The 19608-nt window shown below is 43.7% G+C and overlaps 2 protein-coding genes across 3 annotated transcripts; one reads left to right on the top strand and one right to left on the bottom strand.

Moving 5' to 3' along the window:
• Positions 1–7367: 7367 nt before the first annotated feature.
• Positions 7368–10382, top strand: LOC311144446 (E3 ubiquitin-protein ligase RBX1; the record flags this gene model as incomplete). 2 transcript variants are annotated; one of them, XM_084180463.1, is made up of 5 exons in its annotated part: positions 7369–7483; positions 8135–8213; positions 8290–8360; positions 9828–9913; positions 10153–10382. In XM_084180463.1, exons 1-5 carry the CDS (start codon positions 7406–7408, stop codon positions 10163–10165), a joined length of 327 nt encoding a protein of 108 aa, XP_084036589.1. In that variant the 5' UTR covers positions 7369–7405. The 2 variants fall into 2 exon arrangements, with proteins under 2 accessions (XP_084036590.1, XP_084036589.1); XM_084180464.1 differs by lacking the exon at positions 10153–10382 and having other exon boundaries at positions 7368–7483; positions 9828–9917.
• A 3567-nt stretch (positions 10383–13949) lies between these two features.
• Positions 13950–19523, bottom strand: LOC311138261 (putative protein FAM10A4). The gene is made up of 13 exons (XM_084172938.1): positions 19373–19523; positions 18739–18873; positions 18210–18258; positions 18034–18118; positions 17610–17683; positions 17310–17376; positions 17049–17133; positions 16850–16960; positions 15710–15812; positions 15491–15607; positions 15356–15407; positions 14941–15179; positions 13950–14839 (listed from the first exon to the last, which is right to left on the bottom strand). Exons 2-13 carry the CDS (start codon positions 18846–18848, stop codon positions 14708–14710), a joined length of 1224 nt encoding a protein of 407 aa, XP_084029064.1. The 5' UTR covers positions 18849–18873; positions 19373–19523; the 3' UTR covers positions 13950–14707.
• Between the last annotated feature and the right edge of the window lie 85 nt (positions 19524–19608).

Below are 19608 nucleotides of genomic sequence, written 5' to 3'. Positions count from 1 at the left end.
GCTAAATTTCAGATGGGCTGTGTACAGGTGCAGTGATCGGTAAGGTGCTCTGACAACTGATGCTTAAAGTTATTGAGGGAGATAAGAGTCTCCAGCTTCAGAGATTTTTGCAATTCGTTCCAGTCATTGGCAGCAGAGAACTGGAAGGAATGGCGGCCAAAGGAGGTGTTGGCTTTGGGAATGACCAGTGAGATATACCTGCTGGAGCGCAGACTACGGGTGGGTGCTGCTATGGTGACCAATGAGCTAAGATAAGGCGGGGATTTGCCTAGCAGTGATTTATAGATGGCCTGGAGCCAGTGGGTTTGATGACGAACATGTAGTGAGGACCAGCCAACAAGAGCGTACAGGTCACAGTGGTGGGTAGTGTATGGGGCTTTGGAGACAAAACGGATGGCACTGTGATAGACTACATCCAATTTGCTGAGTAGAGTGTTGGAGGCTATTTTGTAAATGACATCGCCGAAGTCAAGGATCGGTAGGATAGTCAGTTTTACGAGGGCATGTTTGGCAGCATGAGTGAAGGAGGCTTTGTTGCGAAATAGGAAGCCGATTCTAGATTTAACTTTGGATTGGAGATTCTTTATGTGAGTCTGGAAGTTGAGTTTACAGTCTAACCAGACACCTAGATATTTGTAGTTGTCCACATACTCTAGGTCAGACCCGTCGAGAGTGGTGATTCTAGTCGGGTGGGCGGGTGCTAGCAGCGTTCGATTGAAAAGCATGCATTTAGTTTTACTAGTGTTTAAGAGCAGTTGAAGGCTACTGAAGGATTGTTGTATGGCATTGAAGCTCGTTTGGAGGTTTGTTAACACAGTGTCCAATGAAGGGCCAGATGTATACAAAATGGTGTCGTCTGCGTAGAGGTGGATCTGAGAGTCACCAGCAGCAAGAGCGACATCATTGATATACACGGAGAAAAGTGTCGGCCCAAGAATTGAACCCTGTGGCACCCCCATAGAGACTGCCATAGGTCCAGACAACAGGCCCTCCGATTTGACACACTGAACTCTATCTGAGAAGTAGTTGGTGAACCAGGCGAGGCAGTCATTTGAGAAACCAAGGCTATTTAGTCTGCCAATAAGAATGCAGTGGTTGACAGAGTCGAAAGCCTTGGCCAGGTCGATGAAGACGGCTGCACAGTACTGTCTATTATCAATCGTGGTTATAATATCGTTTAGGACCTTGAGCGTGGCTGAAGTGCACCCGTGACCAGCTCGGAAACCGGATTGCATAGCGGAGAAGGTACGGTGGTATTCGAAATGGTCGATGATCTGTTTGTTAACTTGGCTTTCGAATACTTTCGAAAGGCAGGGCAGGATGGATATAGGTCTGTAGCAGTTTGGATCTAGAGTGTCACCCCCTTTGAAGAGGGGGATGACCGCGGCAGCTTTCCAATCTCTGGGGATCTCAGACGTTATGAAAGAGAGGTTGAACAGACTAGTAATAGGGGTTGCGACAATTTCGGCGGCTAGTTTTAGAAAGAAAGGGTCCAGATTGTCTAGCCCAGCTGATTTGTAGGGGTCCAGATTTTGCAGCGCTTTCAAAACATCAGCTGTCTGAATTTGTGTGAAGGAGAAGCGGGGGGGGGGCATGGGCAAGTTGCAGCAGAGGGTGCAGAGTTGGTGGCCGGGTTAGTGGTAGCCAGATGGAAAGCATGGCCAGCTGTAGCAAAATGCTTGTTGAAATTCTCGATTATTGTAGATTTATCGGTGGTGATAGTGTTTCCTAGCCTCAGTGCAGTGGGCAGCTGGGAGGAAGTGCTCTTATTCTCCATGGACTTTACAGTGTCCCAAAACTTTTTGGAGTTAGTGCTACAGGATGCAAATTTCTGTTTGAAAAAGTTAGCCTTTGCTTTCCTGACTGCTTGTGTATATTGGTTCCTAACTTCCCTGAAAAGTTGCATATCGCGGGGGCTATTTGATGCTAATGCTGTACGCCACAGGATGTTTTTGTGCTGGTCAAGGGCAGTCAAGTCTGAGGAGAACCAGGGGCTATATCGGTTCTTAGTTCTGTATTTTTTGAATGGGGCATGTTTATTTAAGATTGAGAGGAAATTACTTTTAAGGAACAACCAGGCATCCTCTACTGACGGAATGAGATCTATATCCATCCAGGATACCTGGGCCAGGTCAATTAGGAAGGCCTCCTCGCTAAAGTGTTTTAGGGAGCGTTTGACAGTGATGAGGGGTGGTCGTTTGACCGCGGACCCGTTACGGACGCAGGCAATAAGGCAGTGATCGCTGAGATCCTGGTTGAAGACAGCTGAGGTGTATTTAGAGGGTATGTTAGTCAGGATGATATCTATGAGGGTACCCATGTTTAAGGATTTAGGGTTGTACCTGGTAGGTTCGTTGATAATTTGCGTGAGGTTGAGGGCATCTAGCTTGGATTGTAGGATGGCTGGGGTATTAAGCATATCCCAATTTAGGTCACCAAGCAGTACAAACTCAGAGGATAAATGGGGGGCAATCAATTCACATATGGTGTCCAGGGCACAGCTGGGGGCTGAGGGGGGTCTGTAGCAAGCGGCAACAGTGAGAGACTTATTTCTGGAAAGGTGGATTTTTAGAAGTAGAAGCTCAAACTGTTTGGGCACAGACCTGGATAGTATGATAGAGCTCTGCTGGTACTAATCTTCTCTGAGAGTGGGCCTACATCTTCTCTGAGAGTGGGCCTAAATGTATGTGCCTGTGGCTCAAATAATTATATCATTCAGTGGTACTGTCTTGTGGTAAAGGTATCATCACATCCCAGGTGCAATCTCATTAGTGCTTGGCATCTTGTGTGCAGTTGCCTCTCTGTCCATTTTTTTATTCTATGGCTGTTGCATTTTACATTTAGACTGTAAAACATAATCTGCCGCTATCTCTATTTGCACTGTCTCTGTTTGCAGAGCCCATCCTGCCACCAGGTGCCAGAACAGTTCTATGGTGTAATGGTTAGCACTCTGGACTCTAGCGCTCTGAATCCAGCGATCTGAATCAAATCTCGGTAGAACCTGACTTCTCTGCTCTTTTGCTGGTACTAATCTTCTCTGAGAGTGGGCCTACATGGACAGAACCTTGGCCACTGTTAAGATATACTTTTGAGGAGATGGGAAACTCCTTTGAAATTGTATGCTGCGTTCAAAACAACGGGGAACTCGGAAATCTCCTACTTCCGACTTAAGTGCATTTAAGACAACTGGGAACTCGGGAGAAAAACGAGCTCCGACTGGGAAAATTGTTTTGAATGGTCATCCAACTCTAAATTCCAAGTCGGAAACTCTGGCATCTTTCTGGAACTCCAACTTTCTGACCTGAAAATCACTGATTTTACCTCATTTTTTTCTGAGTTCCTAGCTGTCTTGAAGGCACCCCTATTAATGCCCATTGTGTACATTGCCAATGTGTTGTCAGTAGTTACCACAGCCACAAAGTCATAAACCCCACCTATTTCTACAATTTATCTTCTTAAAGGTGCAATATGCAGATATTGCTCTGCCATTTCCTGGTTGCTAAAATTCAAATATTGTATTTTCAGCTGTTTGTAGCTGGTGTACAAAACCAAATGTAAAAGACGCAAAAACAAAACTTAAGAACGGGAAGCATAGAAATAACACACATAGAACAGATCTACCAGAGATGTTTATAACTAACTCAAGATTGACCACAGCTTGTCGTGTCCAATGGGAGCAAATGAATCATAGAGGGCAGAACAAGCAACGAGGTGGGAAAAGCCAAGAATGAGCTAGTGAGATCCTATTGGCGCATTTTAGCATATATTTACATATTTCCATTAGGAAACGCCTACTCTGTGAAGTGCGCGTGTGCAATAACTCAATTCGCCCTTGCACTCCTTCTAAAGAACACAATTTTTTTGAAACTTTGGTAAAGGGTAAAGTCTACTAAACTTAGTCCACCCTGTTCGTAACATATTCTAGTTTTGGAAACAGAAAACTGTATTGAGATCAAATGTTTCATCTATGAGAAAAATGGCAGAATGTCGGCCAAAATCCATTTCGCTCCATCATCTCACATTGCCGGCCACTGGGTTTCCTCTCATCACCATATTTGCTAGTGAGTGGAAATGCCAACCGGATACTTCACATTTATACATCCGGTGAAATATCTGGCTCATTGTTATATCTGTTGATCTACCGCTTCTTAGACTTGCTTTCAAATGAGAATTACAGATCTATAACATTTTACATTTACATCATTTAGCAGACGCTCTTATCCAGAGCGACTTACAAATTGGTGCATTCAACTTATGATAGCCAGTGGGACAACCACTTTTCTTCATTTTTTTTATGGGGGGGGGTGGTAGAAGGATTACTTAATATTATTCCAGGTATTCCTTAAAGAGGTAGGGTTTCAAGTGTCTCCGGAAGGTGGTCAGTGACTCCGCTGTCCTGGCGTCGTGGGGGAGTTTATTCCACCATTGGGGTGCCAGAGCAGCGAATAGCTTTGACTGGGCTGAGCGGGAACTGTGCTTCCGTAGAGGTAGGGGAGCTAGCAGGCCAGAGGTGGATGAACGTAGTGCCCTCGTTTGGGTGTAGGGTCTGATCAGAGTCTGAAGGTAAGGAGGTGCCGTTCCCCTCACAGCTCCGTAGGCAAGCACCATGGTCTTGTAGTAGATGCGAGCCTCAACACCCAAAAAGTTACATATTGCAGCTTTAAAATGTGATTTTAAACCTAACCTTAACCATACTGCTAACATTATGCCTAATCTTGAATTAAGACCAAAAAGCTAATTTTTGTTTTCATGGCTTTTTACGATATAGTCAATTATGACTTTGTGGCTGTACTGTCTAGTGGAAACGTCGTCAGTGGGTCGCACGGTGTGTTCTGTGCGATTCTTGGATAAGGAGAGCTCTCCATCAAGAAGTGAATAGGCGCCAATTTGGCGATAGCAAAAAAAAACATTAGCATGAATTTCGTCAACAAGAAGTACAACATTACAAATCTTGTACGAGATGTGAGATAATTAATTTGTTCTCTGTAATAGTGGGCCGTCTTTAGCCAACTATCTTGCTATCTCTCTCAGAATGACCTTCTTGATCCAAACCAGTCAGGTTTCAAGACTGGTCATTCAACTGAGACTGCTCTTCTCTGTGTCACGGAGGCTCTCCGCACTGCTAAAGCTAACTCTCTCTCCTCTGCTCTTGTCCTTCTAGACCTGTCTGCTGCCTTTGATACTGTGAACCATCAGATCCTCCTCTCCACCCTCTCGAAGTTGGGCATCTCCGGCGCGGCTCACTCTTGGATTGCGTCCTACCTGACCGGTCGCTCCTACCAAGTGGCGTGGCGAGAATCTGTCTCCGCACCACGTGCTCTCACCACTGGTGTCCCCCAGGGCTCAGTTCTAGGCCCTCTCCTATTCTCGCTATACACCAAGTCACTTGGCTCTGTCATATCCTCACATGGCCTCTCCTATCATTGCTACGCAGACGACACACAACTAATCTTCTCCTTTCCCCCTTCTGATGACCAGGTGGCGAATCGCATCTCTGCATGCCTGGCAGACATATCAGTGTGGATGACGGATCACCACCTCAAGCTGAACCTCGGCAAGACGGAGCTTCTCTTCCTCCCGGGGAAGGACTGCCCGTTCCATGATCTCGCCATCACGGTTGACAACTCCTTTGTGTCCTCCTCCCAGAGTGCGAAGAGCCTTGGCATGACCCTGGACAACACCCTGTCGTTCTCCGCTAACATCAAGGCGGTGACCCGATCCTGTAGGTTCATGCTCTACAACATTCGGAGAGTACGACCCTGCCTTACACAGGAAGCGGCACAGGTCCTAATCCAGGCACTTGTCATCTCCCGTCTGGATTACTGCAACTCGCTGTTGGCTGGGCTCCCTGCCTGTGCCATTAAACCCCTACAACTCATCCAGAATGCCGCAGCCCGTCTGGTGTTCAACCTTCCCAAGTTCTCTCACGTCACCCCGCTCCTCCGCACACTCCACTGGCTTCCAGTTGAAGCTCGCATCTGCTACAAGACCATGGTGCTTGCCTACGGAGCTGTGAGGGGAACGGCACCTCCGTACCTTCAGGCTCTGATCAGTCCCTACACCCAAACGAGGGCATTGCGTTCATCCACCTCTGGCCTGCTGGCTCCCCTACCTCTGCGGAAGCACAGTTCCCGCTCAGCCCAGTCAAAACTGTTCGCTGCTCTGGCACCCCAATGGTGGAACAAGCTCCCTCACGACGCCAGGACAGCGGAGTCACTCACCACCTTCCGGAGACACTTGAAACCCCACCTCTTTAAGGAATACTTGGGATAGGATAAAGTAATCCCTCTACCCCCCCTTACCCCACCCCAAAGAAGAAAAAAAAAAAAATATATATATATATATATATATATATATATATATATATATATTGTAAAGTGGTTATCCCACTGGCTATAAGGTGAATGCACCAATTTGTAAGTCACTCTGGATAAGAGCGTCTGCTAAATGACGTAAATGTAAATGTAATATCATATAGCTTTGGAATCGTGACATTACGTACTTTCGAGGAAAATAGGCAGGTTTCTCGATTCATGGTGCTTTTAAGACAACTGGGGGGAAAAAACTAGGTCAAATCATGACCTCAGTGATTTTCAGGTCAGACAGTCTGAGCTCTAGAAAGATGCATGAGGATCAGACTTGGAATCCCGAGTTGGATGACCGTTCAAAACGCTTTTCCATAGTTGGAGCTCATTTTTTTCTAAGTTCCCAGTTGTCTTGAACGCACTGAAGTCGCAAGTCTGAGATTTCCAAATTCCCGGTTCCCAGTTGTTTTGAAAGAGGCATTCCAACTCGGGAGCTAGGGCCTCTTGCCGCATTCAAAACAACTGGAACTCGGAAATCTCAGACTTCAGCGCTTTCAACACAATTGGGAACTCTGGGGAAAAAACGAGCTCTGAATTCCAACTCTGGCCTCTTTCTAGAGCTCCAACTATCAGACCTGAAGATCACTGATGTCATGATTTGACCTCGTATTTTTACGAGTTCCCATGCCATGTTCAAAACAACTGGGAACTAGGAAAAATACGAGGTCAAATCATGACGTCAGTGATCTTCAGGTCGGAAAGTCGTAGCTCTAGAAAGAGCCCCCAGTTCCCGAGTTGGAATTCCAAGTTGGATGACCGTTCAAAACGGTTTTCCCAGTCCGAGCTCATTTTTTTCGGAGTGCCGAGGTTGTTTTGAACGCACTGAAATCTGAGATTTCCGAGTTCCCAGTTGTTTTGAACGCGACATCGTACGCTGATTTTGAGAAGGGATTGCGTGTGACGCAGCATGACAATGTGAACACGATTGGTCGACAGTCCGCTGGGTGGGGCGTTATACAGTCTTCCATTCATTGCCCAATGGGATTTCTATCTCCTCCTTTCTCTAACATCTCTGTTCACACGAAAGTTCGACAGTCAACATGGCGGCAGCGATGGATGTTGATACCCCAAGCGCCACGAATAGTGGCGCAAGCAAGAAACGTTTTGAAGTGAAGAAGGTATTTATTTTTCAAATAAACCATAGCTACATTTTAGACATACTGTAAGGTTGTATATTACCATAGGCTTAATACGTGTTTAGGTACAATCTTCGCGGGATTAGTTAGCATAACTTGCTAGCTCGCGAGCTAGCTGTAACTAGACGGAGCCCCTTGTTTGGGGGAGTGAGTTTGCATTTCACTTGTAGGGGTGATAGCTACCTAATTACGTAACTAATATCACTGTTTGTGTTAATGGTAGCTAACGTTAGCTAGCCAACCACTACTAGGTTCGGTTTTAGATGCATTGACATTGTACGAAATCAATGACTAGCTTGCTAAAATGACAGGCCCAGTTGCACTTGTGAGGTTGTCTATTTATTGATGCTGAATGATTGAAAAATTATATATCAAACACTATCATTTTCTCCTTTGTCTTGTGCCTTGTTTGTGATCAATGTGGATACTGAAATAGGCCTAACTTGTCTGATTTAAATGCCAAATGCAATAGTGATTTTAATGACTAAATGTCTCCTTACGCCAGATTAACATTAATAAATTGTGAATAACAATATACTCCTTTTTAATACCTATTCGAAACAACAGCAATATCAAGCAAACACAATAACTGCCAGTGATATGATTGTCATTTCATGTGACACTTCCTTACAGTGGAATGCAGTGGCACTTTGGGCCTGGGACATTGTGGTGGACAACTGTGCTATCTGTAGGAATCACATTATGGATCTCTGTGAGTATGCTGTTAACATTATTTGACTAATAAAGGTGAGTGTTACATTCTGACACATTACTCTTTTTCTCCATAGGCATAGAGTGCCAGGCTAACCAGGCCTCTGCCACATCAGAGGAGTGCACCGTAGCCTGGGGAGTCTGCAATGTGAGTCAGACTTGTTTGCTTTTGTATATGTTGCATACATCCTGATCAGTTAGATTGTCAAGTTCAGTGTGAGAGTATTGAAAGAACAGCAGCATGATCTAAACTAATCTGCATTATATTGAACTACCCTTAAAGTATAGAATTTTTAAAATGTTTTGAGCTGTGTTCGAATACTCATACTAACCATACTATTTGTGACATAAATTGAGTATGTAGTATGCTTATTGGTCATAGTACGGATATAGTTAGTATGTCGTACTAAATTCTCCAAAATACGAAGTATACAAGCAGTGGACGCTTTCTGTGCTTTTAGGCCCATGATGCAATTCTTCAGGAAATGGGCGTGGCTTCACAATGTTTTCAGATTTGAAGAAAATGGCGGAAAATATGCAGCCGAAGTCCGAGAGCGGATACAAATTCCTTGCTTTAACTAATTATGACAAATGTTAAGAAAATGTTCAGAAATGTAATAAAGTAATGACTTTTCAAATAAGTTATGTTGGCTGACAATTTGTTAGCTACACTATCCTTACGAACCGCATAGCATTACAGCAGTATGTACCGGTAGTATGCACTCACTAACTGTAAGTCGCTCTGGATAAGAGCGTCTGCTAAATGACAAAAATGTAAATGTAGTATGTTAGCTAGTTACCTACCGTTAGTTGGCTACTAATACATTGAACTTGCCAGGCAGTATATTAACTATAATCAAACGAACTACCCAACGTTTATTTGATTATTCACATAATTATCCACGACTTGATTATTCACGTAATTCTTAGCTAAGTGGTATAGTCGTTGTGCTTTCTCAATGGACATTGTTAATTCTGGCTATCTGCTCCGATTTCAGAGCACTCGTATGAGTGTGCCAGAGCGCAGAATAACTGATGAATTTACGAATGCTCAACACCCGTTTTAATATATGGCTGGTTTCAGTAAACGTAGGCAAAAAAACGTTATTAAATTGTTGGCAGCAGCACAGTTATAGTCACCAACTCTCTGAATAACATGAAAACAGCCTAAACAACTCTGCTAGGGCGAGTAAAATGGTGTTCTCTCATTTGTCTTGAAATAGCTAGCCAACGTTAGCTTGGGTGCTTGACTGCCGTTGTGAGGTCAGAACGCTCGGATCAACCCTACTCCAGAGACGCGCTCTGAGAGCGAAACACTCTGAATTTATGAACGGACAATCTGACAAGGCTCTGGATTTACGAACGCTCAGAGCGCACTCTGGAACTCCGCTCAGAGCGCACTAGCAAGAGGTTGCATAGCAACAGCATCAACTTCTGTAGACAGGCGAAGCACTAGTATGCTCAACTGAAAGGAGGCCTTTCGTTTACAGTATACTAAAATGAACTAGTGTATATACTCATTAAGTATATAGTATACATTATGTTAGAATGTGTATTCGAACACAGCTATTGTCTTGGTTTGCTGTTATGTCAATCGTATCTTCTCCTCTCCAAGCATGCATTCCATTTCCACTGTATCTCCCGTTGGTTGAAGACCAGGCAGGTGTGCCCCCTAGACAACAGGGAGTGGGAGTTTCAGAAGTGAGTATCATCATTTTATACATAACACTTATTCAAAACACTACTCTGGTCCTAGCTAAACTGCAGTCAATCAGAGCTGCAGTATGCGTGCCTTTTGGGGAAGTAGATGGCTGAAAAAAACAAAAGCCATGTGTCTGTGTTTCTGGTGCTAATGCATTATTCCGCCGCCTCAAATTGTATAGAAGATGGGTTGTGTATGTCAAACAGTTAATAACTAACACTCCCTTTCCCTCTTACAGATATGGACACTAGGTGCAAGACTCTGGACCATTACTTGGGCTTCTGCAAGTTTCATGCTTACTGTTGCTTTCTCCTTGGTATGATTGACTCCACTTTGAGGACATTGCAAATACTGAGGACACTCCCCCCCCCCCCCCCCCGTCTCATTGTTTTAGGCTAGCTGGAAAACAACGTTTTTAAAGTTGAATTTGCAATGTTGTAAATTATAAATAAACAACAATGTTCTGTGTTACTGCCTCGATTTGAATTGAGGACTAGACATAGAAATACAATTTTAAGGGATTTTTCTAATATTATTTTGAATGGGGTTTTTTTTCGTGTTGGAAGTTACACATCATTGACTGAAAGACAAATGAACTAGACATTTTTGTAAGATGAAATGGTTCATCACTTAGTTGCACTATGCAGAAATCGCTCTGCCATTTCCTGGTTGCTAAAACTAATAGTTCGCCTAATTTCAGTTTGTGAGAAAATAAGATAGGATAGTGTAGAGAAATATTGTACCATCAACTTCCTGTAGACAGGCGAAGCGCTAGTACGCTCAACTGAAAGGATACTGTTTGTTTACAGTATACTAAAATGAACTAATAGTATGTAGTATATACTCATTATGTATGTTAGTATGGGTATTCGAACACAGCTAACGTCTGTGCCTCGCATACTCCCTTCAGCTGTGTAGTGCTAGGGCAAAAACCAAAACGTGCACCCCTTGGGGTCCCGAGGACCGAGTTTTGGAAACCCTGGTCTATACTATTGGATAGAAAGCAATCAACGCAGCTGTTCATGCCATGTTAGTGGCCAAATGGACATCTTCAAATCAAAACCCAACCTTATTTATCTGTTGTGACGCACAAATGTTCCAAACTCTGTTTTAGACAAATCTGACTTTATTACAGTATGAAAATGTATGCACTCACTAACTGTAAGTCGCTCTGGATAAGAGCGTCTGCTAAATGACTAAAATGTAAATGTATTACCAAAATTGTCTTATTTACACTTTGTAGTTAATTTTGACACTAGAATAACTGTTTCTGACTCGACCTGATGCCACGTAGGCCGCTTTACATTTACATTTTAGTCATTTAGCTGATGCTCTTATCCAGAGCGACTTACAAAGGGATTCGTTGCTTTTTAAAAGGCAGTCCTTTTTTAAAGTGGAAATATTACTGTTTGTCCCTCTTGCAATGCCATAGCAACAACACAGCTTCTTCAAAATAATCAGAATTAATCTAAGCTAAATCAATAAATCTGTAATTCGTTTTAGATGTTTTTGCTGAGGAGGTCTTAGATGTGCAATTTTACATCTAAGATGTTTGGTGCAGTATTTCTCAAATGAACAAATGTGCACGAAAACTAGTAGTCTCATTGAATGACAACAAACACTTCATTAAATAATCCTGTCCATAGTTCCCACTGAGGGAGTTCTATTACTCTGGCCCAGGATGAACCGGGCAATGACCTGTCACATTTGGCGAAAGCAGGGAGGAGCGTCCTTTTCAAATCAAACAGTAGTCAGCGCCAGTTTGGTCATATTGTCAATAAGGCAGCATGGTGCCACTTCCATCTTCTCTTTTACATAAAATAAATGTTTGAATTTTCAAACTAGTTTTCATTGGGATGGCAGATAAAGCGTTTTTTTGCATATAAAAACACAGAATCCTACTCGTCACTCCATGTGCTTAATTATGTCACTTTTGTTTTGAGCCGACTTCACTGTCAGCCAGAGCGGGCACCTGGCTCACGCCCAGGATGCAAACCCGTTCCAAAACGAATGCAATCACTTTTCACCCGGTTTAAACCACTCCTACTCGGAGTAGTACTGTTGACCAATCGTCGGGGCGTAGACTCCGACTACCGAATTTAGATTTGCCTCAACAAAGAAAAGTGTGTGCACGAACAGCCGAAAAAAACCCTGCCTAACAGAAAAACGAACAAAAACGTCACAAAATGTCGTCTTAATATATTCGCGAACTGTTTCGACTGGGAACAGGCTTTAGACACTGGTCCCACGTGAAACAATGTGGTAATCCACAGCAGGAAGACCAATAGCCAGGGAAGATTAGCAGGCCAGCCCTGGCCTGGCCACAGCAGTGTGAGCACCTGCGGTACAGGCTGGAGGCCACAAGGCCCAATTAGTCAGTAGCTAGGTTTCCATCCAATTGACGACAGATTTTCATGTTTATATTCTAAAATCCGCATAAAGGAAATATGCGCATTTTCCCACAAGTAACCAGGTGTCCATCCAACCTTTTTATGCGAGTAAAGTAAATGGCGGATAAAGAAATGTATTGACAGGCCTGATGGAAACTGAACATTTTATGGTAAACTTTCCAAATGTCGACAAAACAAAATACGCTAGGTGTTGGTAAAATTAATTATGCGAGAAATGTCGGTAGAAACACTTATGTGCAAATATTAATGAAGTAAACTTGGAATCACGTGATGACGTATGGTCCTCTCACTATGACTCGTCGGGAAAGCGTGGAGTTTATTATGCTACAGATTAAATTAATTATGATGAACTCATTATGTAGCCTATAGCCTACACAATTAGATTATGGATAATTATGGATTTGTCAAACAGCAGTCAAGCATCGATCATGATGTCACCAGAATCAGACCCTCAATATTTATTGGAAAGGAGCATCAAGATCACCGTGCACTTTCACCACCCTTTGAAGTTCATAAATTATTTCATTTTAGCCTAATAAACTGCATGGTTTCCGGAGTCGTAGTGGAAGGACCACACACCATATCATCGGGTTTCCAAATTTACTTTGATATTATTTTTTGTATCAATATTCGCGCATAAAGGCGTTTCCATCGCTATTTTCACAAAAATATCCACCATGTCCAACTAACAAAATATCTGTAGCATATTAAAATGTACCGAAACTTCCTGTTTCCATCAGAGCTGTCATGATTTTTTTTAAAACATGAAACTGTGGATGGAAACGTGGTTATTGGTTGTGTTCTAGAGCATCAAAACTGTGATCCATCATGGGTAAATTGTGACCGATTGACTGATCTAAAAATAATATTAAGTAGTTATTTATGATGCAAGGTGATTTGTAAATTAGTCAAGTCACGCCTTGCTTTTAAAATCGTCTGCAATGATGGTCACCGCCTTTCGAAGCATTATGGGGATACAAAATTGTCCGATTTGCACCTGCCTACATGTCGAATCAAATCAAATCGTCCGACTTGCGCCTGCCTACATGTCGAATCAAATCAAATTGTCCGACTTGCGCCTGCCTACATGTCTTGCTCTTCAACAACTTCATCCTGCAGCCATCGCCTGCATTGTGGGAGGCTCTATTGTCAACCAATATGTTAGGTTGTTTTTGTTTGACCCACATGACCAAATGCATGACTGAAACAGGAACCAACTTTGCCTCCATTCATACAGGGGGTATCATGGGAGACTGGTGAGGGGAGGATGGTTCATAGTAATGGCTGGAATGGCATGAAACACTCCATCCACGCGTTACATTTAATCTACTCCATTCCAGCTACTACTATGAGCTGTCCTCCCCTCACCAGCCTCCACTGGTGGATATATACAAATGTGATAGGAGGCATTCTGATCGCCAAAAATGTACACGCCCTGTGCCTCTTGACAGGTAGTTGAATGAGAAATTGGGAATTAATTGACAAATGCACCAAGGGCATTCAGAACTGGTGAAATGAAGCAACGTTTTCCTAATGCCATGGTCTGTATTCACCATGGGGAATAATGGGAACTTACATTTTAATAACCAACTCATCTGATTAAAATAACCATGACAAAATATTTGCAACAACCAAATATTTATTGATTTGAATTGATATTTCCATTACGGTTTCAAAATCAAACAAAATAGTAATATTTTTTTAAACTTGCATTTGGAAGGAGAGTCAGACATGAAAAAAATGTACGTTACAGTGAAGGTGAGTAAAACAGAAAACCTGAGGGAAATAGCTTTACCACATCCACTCCTGATAGAAGACAAACAGCCATTGTTTTGGTTGGCTCAGTAGAGAACACAGAAGATGACAACTCCATATAATAATGTCTCTAAAATGTTCCTCTGCGCTGGTGTCTAATGTGTGAGTCCTGTTTGACTATTCCAGATTCAGGTAAAAAAACAAGGGATGGGGTGGGTGGGAAGAGTGGAGTCAATGGGTTATTCTGAATGAGAAGGCTCTGACAGGCTGTTTTGATTCCATCATTAACCAGTAGTGCTCCCATCAGTGTCCATGAGTTGGCTTGAGTAACCACAAAATGCTAACAGCCCCGAATAGGTGGGCTCCATTTAAGAACATACAGTATAAGAGTTGCTGTTGACCCCCCCCCCCCTTGTCTAGTGTAAAACTTACTGCATGCCTCTAGTCTCCTCTTTACCCATTTGCCCATCAACATTACCCATTTGATCCATACACAGTGGAATCATCTCAAAGAAGCTTTTAAGCTCTCCCGACACCTGACTACATCCATTTGCTACTCTCCCGCCACTCGTTCTTCTTCCCGCTCCCCTCTTTTTAATCGCCCCTCATTTCGTCACCTCCTCTCCTCTAGGGCGAAGGGCTCCCAAACTTGGAGCTCAGCTTAGTGATGAGGGCCATGACCTTGGGGTTACCCTGGTACTTGGCGATGTTAGCTGGGTTCTGAGCCACGTCCTGGAAAGCTGCCATCACCTCAGGGTCCTGGAGACAACACACAAGAGAGATGGGATTAGATATGGATACTGACATGGAATCCAAGGGCTAACTGTAAGACTTCAGGTGAAATGTAAGGATTGTCGTACCTTCATGGCGTTGAGCACCTCCGGATCGTTAAAGAGCTCTCCCAGACCAGGCATGCCGAAAGGAGAGCCTCCAGCCCCACCTGGGAAACCGCCTCCAGCCCCACCTGGGAAACCGCCTCCAGCCCCACCTGGGAAACCGCCTCCAGCCCCACCTGGGAAACCGCCACCAGCCCCACCTGGGAAACCGCCACCAGCCCCACCTGGGAAACCGCCAGCACCACCTGGGAAACCGCCAGCACCTACAGCATGAGACAAGGAACACACGATTAATGCGATTACAGGGCTCCAATGGACCCTTGAGTGATCGTGATACTGGAGAATTATAGGGCCAGAAATTACAGGCCTTTGTTCAAGCCCTGCACTAACAAACCTGATTGAGCTAATCAACTTCTCATCAAGACATTTCATCTCATACCTGGGAATCCTGGGAAGCCACCTCCTCCTGCTGCTTGTCTAGCCTCCTCCTCCTGTGCAGAGTTATTTATTTAATTGAGACCCTTTATTTTGAAATTCTTAGTCGTTCTCCTCTGTTCTTGCACCAAACACTCACCCTCTGAGCCTTCTCATGCTCTTCCCTTGCTTTCTTTACCCTCTCCTTCCTGTCCTTGATCTCTCGCTCCTCCCGCTTGCGCTCATACTTGCGCCGGTGCTCAATGATTTTGTTAGCCTAAGGAGTGAAAGAGCATGAGTTGAAAGTCAGACCAGAACACACTGATTGACCAGACAACCTTGAAACTGCTCAGGTATGAAAAAGTCAGTGGCTGGGTACCTTGGGCTGGACCTCTTTCAGCATGGTGCTGGCGTCATCGTCGTAGTCCAGTTTGCAGGCAGTGGCCAGGTCCTTCGCTGCCTCCTCCCAGTGCCCCAGCAACCTGACGCACAAAGAAGAAGGACACTCAAAATGTGATTATCAAAGTATTGTATTAGGGGTGTGCCAAAATGGCCATACTATTTATTCGTAATCGTAAATTGACAGTTGATAGTCAGATCGGAGGATACTCGTGACCGGAAAAAGCAGAAGTGTTTTAATATGCCTTAGTAGATGTTGGCAAAATACCTCCCTGCACATTCACTGCAGATTAGGAGCAGCGCGGGGAGGTGTGTGTCTGTGTCCTCAACTTGCAGCGGGCAGCCAAGTTTGCTGACACTCAGTCAGAATGCGCATCAGCATTTCATATTTTTTCCCCCTAACCATGTTAGATATTATGCACATTGATAGCTTGATAGCAAATGTCCTCGCCATGTGATTTATCATAGTAGCAGGCAGCAGCTATCTAAATGATCAGACCGAAAACATGCAAGGAAAACAGAGCAGTAAAACAGAGCAATATCCAATCAGAGCAGTATGATCAACGTACAGCCCACCCTTTTCTTTACAGACAGCCAGTTGAGTTATTTAGACCATGTAGAACCTCGCACATGACTGACTGACTTGAGAAAGATGTGTGCCGACACTTGAAAATGTATTTTTTTCCGATTACGGATAATGAAAAGTAAATACTCTGATCAAATCGTTTCCAGAAAATTGCCCATATCCCTTACGATACTCGTTTTGTCCGACTACATTTACATTTTAGCCATTTAGCAGACGCTCTTATCCAGAGCGACTTACAGTTAGTGCATACATTATTTATTTTTTCTTTCATACTGGCCCCCCGTGGGAATCGAACCCACAACCCTGGCATTGCAAACGCCATGCTCTACCAACTGAGCTACATACCTGCAGGCCATTACCTCCCCTACCCTGGACGACGCTGGGCCAATTGTGCACCGCCCCATGGGTCTCCTGGTCGCGGACGGCTACGACAGAGCCTACTCGGCACACCCCTATATTGTATTACTTATAAATCATATACAACTGCATTGTGTCTGTGATGAACTTGAATATGCAGCCTATCTAGCAGCATACTTGTGAGCTTTCCCCCTCCACTTGTAGGGCTGTGCAGAATCTGGGTTGATGTCAATGGCTCTGTCGCAGTCCCGCTTAGCTGCATTGGGTTTCTGCATCCGGATGTAGACGCTGGCAAAGAACATACGTCAGTCTAAGTGATCATGTACTAGAGCACATCATGTGGTATGGCATTGTTAAGTCTAGCAGTGGGACTCACCTTGCCCTCTTGGCATACATGATAGCTACCCGTGGATTGAGTTTGATGGCTTCAGTGAAGAGGTCCAGGGCTTTCTGCAAGTCACCTGTATTTGACAGCACCAAAAAGTGATAATTATAACCATTTGTTATTAAAATGTCTTCCCGATTTACTACAAGGTCAGTGCAATGTCAATGCAAGAACCTCAGAACAACTCACTAACTAAGTCGCTCTGGATAAGAGCGTCTGCTAAATGACTAAAATGTAAAACAACCAACCCACCTTCTCCTAACGCTTCGATAGCTTCCATCTTCTTCTCGTTGGCCTGGTCCATCATTTCCTCTGTCACCTAACAAGAACACACTATTTATCTGCAAGTCATATGAGATGCCATGTGGTCTTCTGCTTTGGGTGGGAAATTTCAAGCAGTCTTCTTCAGGGCTTGCATGCTCACTGGATGCATTTCTCATAAGTTCTCATCTGCAGAAACTCCCCAAATGAAAAGCACTTCCATGCACTCTCCCATCCTTATGTTATATAAATAACAACGTACTTATCTTCAGTAGAGAAAAATATTCTCACCTCCAGATTTTCAAAGTCTCCCATCTCCTGAGGTTCGTCTGTGTCTGGCTCAATCACCCCATCTTGGTCGATCTCTGAAGAAGCAAGGGGATCCATCAAGGACTTTAGCCTCTAATTCCGTTGTTGTATAAGCATTGCTCAAGAGCTTGGCAATCAGTTTATAAGGCAACATTACAGACTGTGTGGTCATGCAACGTATTGTTTGTTGATCTGCGGTCTTCACTGCATCACTGAATTTATGAGATGGAATGGAACTGTAAATGTCTGGGTGATGATTTATTGATATGGTGTGAGAGTCTAAAAAATAATTTCATTTTCAGAGGACGATAAATCTTTGGCCTGTGTACCCATTTCCTTTTCGAACTCAATGGGTGACTGTGGGAAAATGTGTGGGCCAGGTGTGAGAATGCTGCCATGGACGTACCTAGTTCACTCTCCTCACTCTCAGAGGGGGCATGGGGCTCAGGAGCAGAGGCAGGGGGAGGAGCTCCAGCACATGGACACCCACCCTGAAATTAAGAAGTTTTATTGGCTTAACTGTACTGGTAGGCTGTCAAATATAGCAACTGAATGGATATATGAAACAAGTCATACTTATACCTTGCATGAAGAGTCATTTTGGGGGGCTTGTGGAATTGTAGCTCCCAATCTGGGAAAAAAAAGAGACAGAACCTTCTTTCAATTTTTCATTCTCTCCAATATGCGCCTTTCAATTTTGCCAACTGCAGCCAGTACATTTTGGCGTATTACTTAGTACAGTAGGAATTTCTGTTTTTTTCTTAAACGAATACAGTACTTTGTACTGACATAGACAGAGAGCGAAATATGTCTGATATTTAGCAGCAGTGTGTGGGTGTGACTGCGGCATTCCCGTTCTGGGTAGTTGGGGAAGCAGATGTTGAAAGTACTCTGAACAGTAGGCTATTGGCAACAACAACAAAAATCACATGAGAATGCATTAACAATGACCTCAATCATTTAACGCTAATACTATTGATATCCGGAGAATAAACCGGGTTTTGAACATGGGTTGATCCGACTCCTAACAGATAGTGGCCCGCTACTTTTGACGATAAAGAGCAAGTGCACGCTTGACGCTGTGCGATAAACAGAAGGATTATCAACTGACCCTTGCAACCAGGCCCGGAGGAAGCCGAGCTCGGGAAGGTGCAATATGGAGGGATTTTCGTCGCACAACTTCACGAAGGCCTTCAACTCATGCACTTTCCGCGGGTCCATTCTCACTTCACAGGTCCAGCACACGCTACACAACAAGAAAGTGCGAGGAAGTACAATACATTTACGTCATTTAGCAGACGCTCTTATCCAGAGCGATTTACAAATTGGTGCATTCACCTTATAGCCAGTGGGATAACCACTTTACAATGTTTTTGTTTTTTTGGGGGGTGGGGGGGTAGAAGGATTACTTTATCCTATCCCAGGTATTCCTTAAAGAGGTGGTAAAAATGTAACTGCTAGCTAGGTAGCTTGCACGCTAGTTAAATATTAGCATTGATAGCATACACATGTGGTGCATAGCCTCACGTAGTATTATTAATAAACTAGCTAACTCCTTTATCTCAGAAAACATAGTTTGTCCCAGGGCACATGTAGCATGGATTGTGAGGATAGAATATTCTCGAATTCTGTCGAGTTAGCCATGCCGTGGGGATTATTTGAAAGCATGATAAAATCAGAGAAAACAAACCAGAAAGGCTAATTATTTCCAATAAAACAAAGTATATGAGGGTTAGATTAGCTACCTGTATGACCAGACAGATCTTCAACGACGGATAGCTTCGAATAGAGGGGTGCAACCAAGCCTCCACAACAATCGCTTTAAATAACTAGTCGATGGTGTATGTTGGGTCCGTTTATTTTTTTAACGCAGGCATTAATTAGATAGAACCCTATGACAAACAAAACAAGCGAGGAGGTCCTGCGTGAATGGATCAAGTCGCAAACAAAAGAGGTCATATAATTGCTAACCAATCAAAAA

Source organism: Coregonus lavaretus (assembly GCF_964263955.1).
Source record: "Coregonus lavaretus genome assembly, chromosome: 2".
Lineage (NCBI taxonomy): Eukaryota > Metazoa > Chordata > Actinopteri > Salmoniformes > Salmonidae > Coregonus > Coregonus lavaretus.
Note: the sequence above shows the minus strand (reverse complement) of the source record. Positions and strands in the feature narration are given on the sequence as shown.

Bases quoted from the DNA above. Each gene is read 5' to 3' on its own strand.
- LOC311138261 (XM_084172938.1), bottom strand. From the start codon at position 18,848: ATGGACCCGCGGAAAGTGCATGAGTTGAAGGCCTTCGTGAAGTTGTGC. The intron at 15,180-15,355 runs GTATGAGATGAA...CTCATGCTGTAG, and splicing joins TGGCTTCCCAGGATTCCCAG to GTGCTGGCGGTTTCCCAGGT. The intron at 14,840-14,940 runs GTACGACAATCC...TGTTGTCTCCAG, and splicing joins AGGTGCTCAACGCCATGAAG to GACCCTGAGGTGATGGCAGC.